The sequence below is a fragment of the Perkinsus marinus genome, assembly GCF_000006405.1.
Source record: "Perkinsus marinus ATCC 50983 genomic scaffold scf_1104296932220, whole genome shotgun sequence".
Taxonomy (NCBI): Eukaryota; Perkinsozoa; order Perkinsida; family Perkinsidae; genus Perkinsus; species Perkinsus marinus.
This window is the reverse complement of record NW_003215498.1, coordinates 2023-3384: the sequence shown is the minus strand read 5'-3', so window position 1 is coordinate 3384 and position 1362 is coordinate 2023. Positions and strand designations below refer to the sequence as shown.

The following is a 1362-nucleotide window of genomic DNA, read 5'->3' as shown; positions in this document are numbered from 1 at the left end:
ATGGTCCTCATCCTATCACTCATCGTAGCTCTCGTTGGTGCGGAAAGTGCCTCACGCCCCCCACGTGGACTTTCTAAGACTGGCAAAGTCCTGTGTCCCAGCGGTACTGGTAAACAGGAGTATGGATATATAAAAGTCAGTCCACTCCAAAGGTAAGTGGATTTGGCCACGAGTGACTGTGCTGTGTTGGCTTACTACTCCTGCCGCAGGTTCTTCTACACTTCCATACAGGCCGATGGGAACCCTACGACGGCACCCACTTTCTTATTCATTAACGGTGGCCCCGGTGCAAGCAGCATATCACCCGCGCTGCAGATGAATGGGCCATGCCTTATGTCTCCGACTTCCAAACACCTGGTTACGAACACGTGAGTCGAAGGCAATTGCCCGTTGCCAACGGATCGATGGGATCTAAAGTTTCTACATTCTCAGGTTCTCCTGGACGGGAGAAACTAATGGTATCTATGTCGATGCGCCGGTACCTGCGGGGTTCAGCATAGGACCTGTGGAGCGCGGATGGGATAATTTGATGCAGAACTTGTGAGCTGCTTGCCGACGGCCATCCGATACAGCCCTTCTGCTCATTTAGGGAGGATTTCGTCAACGAATTCTTCAAACAGCATCAAAATCTCAACCGCAACGTTCATCTGATTGGCCCCTCGGCATCGGGTGAGGTCACCTAGGCCGAGACGGTCATAACATTGTCTTTGAGAGTATTCTACTTCATTCAGCCTCGATGATGGCTGAACTGGGATCGCGAATAATCAAGTCTACGTCAAACAAAGTCGATTTAGCGGGATTGATGATAATTTCTGGAGTAGTGGCACCACAGGCTGTGTGGGTTTTTCGTGCCTACAGGCGTGTTTGATGAGGGTCGTCTCAGTTACCAAGGGTGCTTGAAGATGGCGACGGACCGAAAACTGCTACCTAAGGCTGAGTTGAAATGCTTCCTCATTGTTATTCCATCGATACCGTGCTTCCACTCAGACTTGATAAGATGGCTGCGGGCTTTGTGAAGTGTGAGAAGCAGATAGCCGAGTGCAATAAAAATGGTCCCGGGAAATCTCCTGTCTCAGGTGAGATCGTGTGGTTTTCATTCAAAGAGTCCGAAATCCATGCCAGTTCAGTCATGCTACATGAACACATCTCAGCGGTAGTCGAATGATTTCTGCAATTTCAGCGTTATGCAATCAAGCTGTAACCACCTGCGATGAAGTCGTTCTCGAACCAGTTGCGAAGGCGAAGATAAGCGTGTAAGGTTTGCACTATGAACGCATCGGCTTTTACTTGGCTTAGCGCTCGACGTCACCCTAGATAGATAAGTACTGGTGGTGGCTAGCGGGGGTATAAGTACACAGCTAT

General features: G+C 49.7%; 2 protein-coding genes across 2 annotated transcripts; both read left to right on the top strand.

Moving 5' to 3' along the window:
- Pmar_PMAR008815 (conserved hypothetical protein) lies at window positions 1–683 on the top strand (the record flags this gene model as incomplete). Its single annotated transcript, XM_002785647.1, has 4 exons — window positions 1–152; window positions 210–368; window positions 433–540; window positions 590–683. 4 exons carry the CDS (start codon window positions 1–3, stop codon window positions 681–683), a joined length of 513 nt encoding a protein of 170 aa, XP_002785693.1.
- Window positions 684–997: 314 nt separating this feature from the next.
- Pmar_PMAR008814 (hypothetical protein) lies at window positions 998–1253 on the top strand (the record flags this gene model as incomplete). The annotated part of the gene is made up of 2 exons (XM_002785646.1): window positions 998–1076; window positions 1181–1253. Coding segments are annotated over 2 exons (152 nt in total), but the record flags the coding sequence as incomplete, so codon positions are not given.
- Between the last annotated feature and the right edge of the window lie 109 nt (window positions 1254–1362).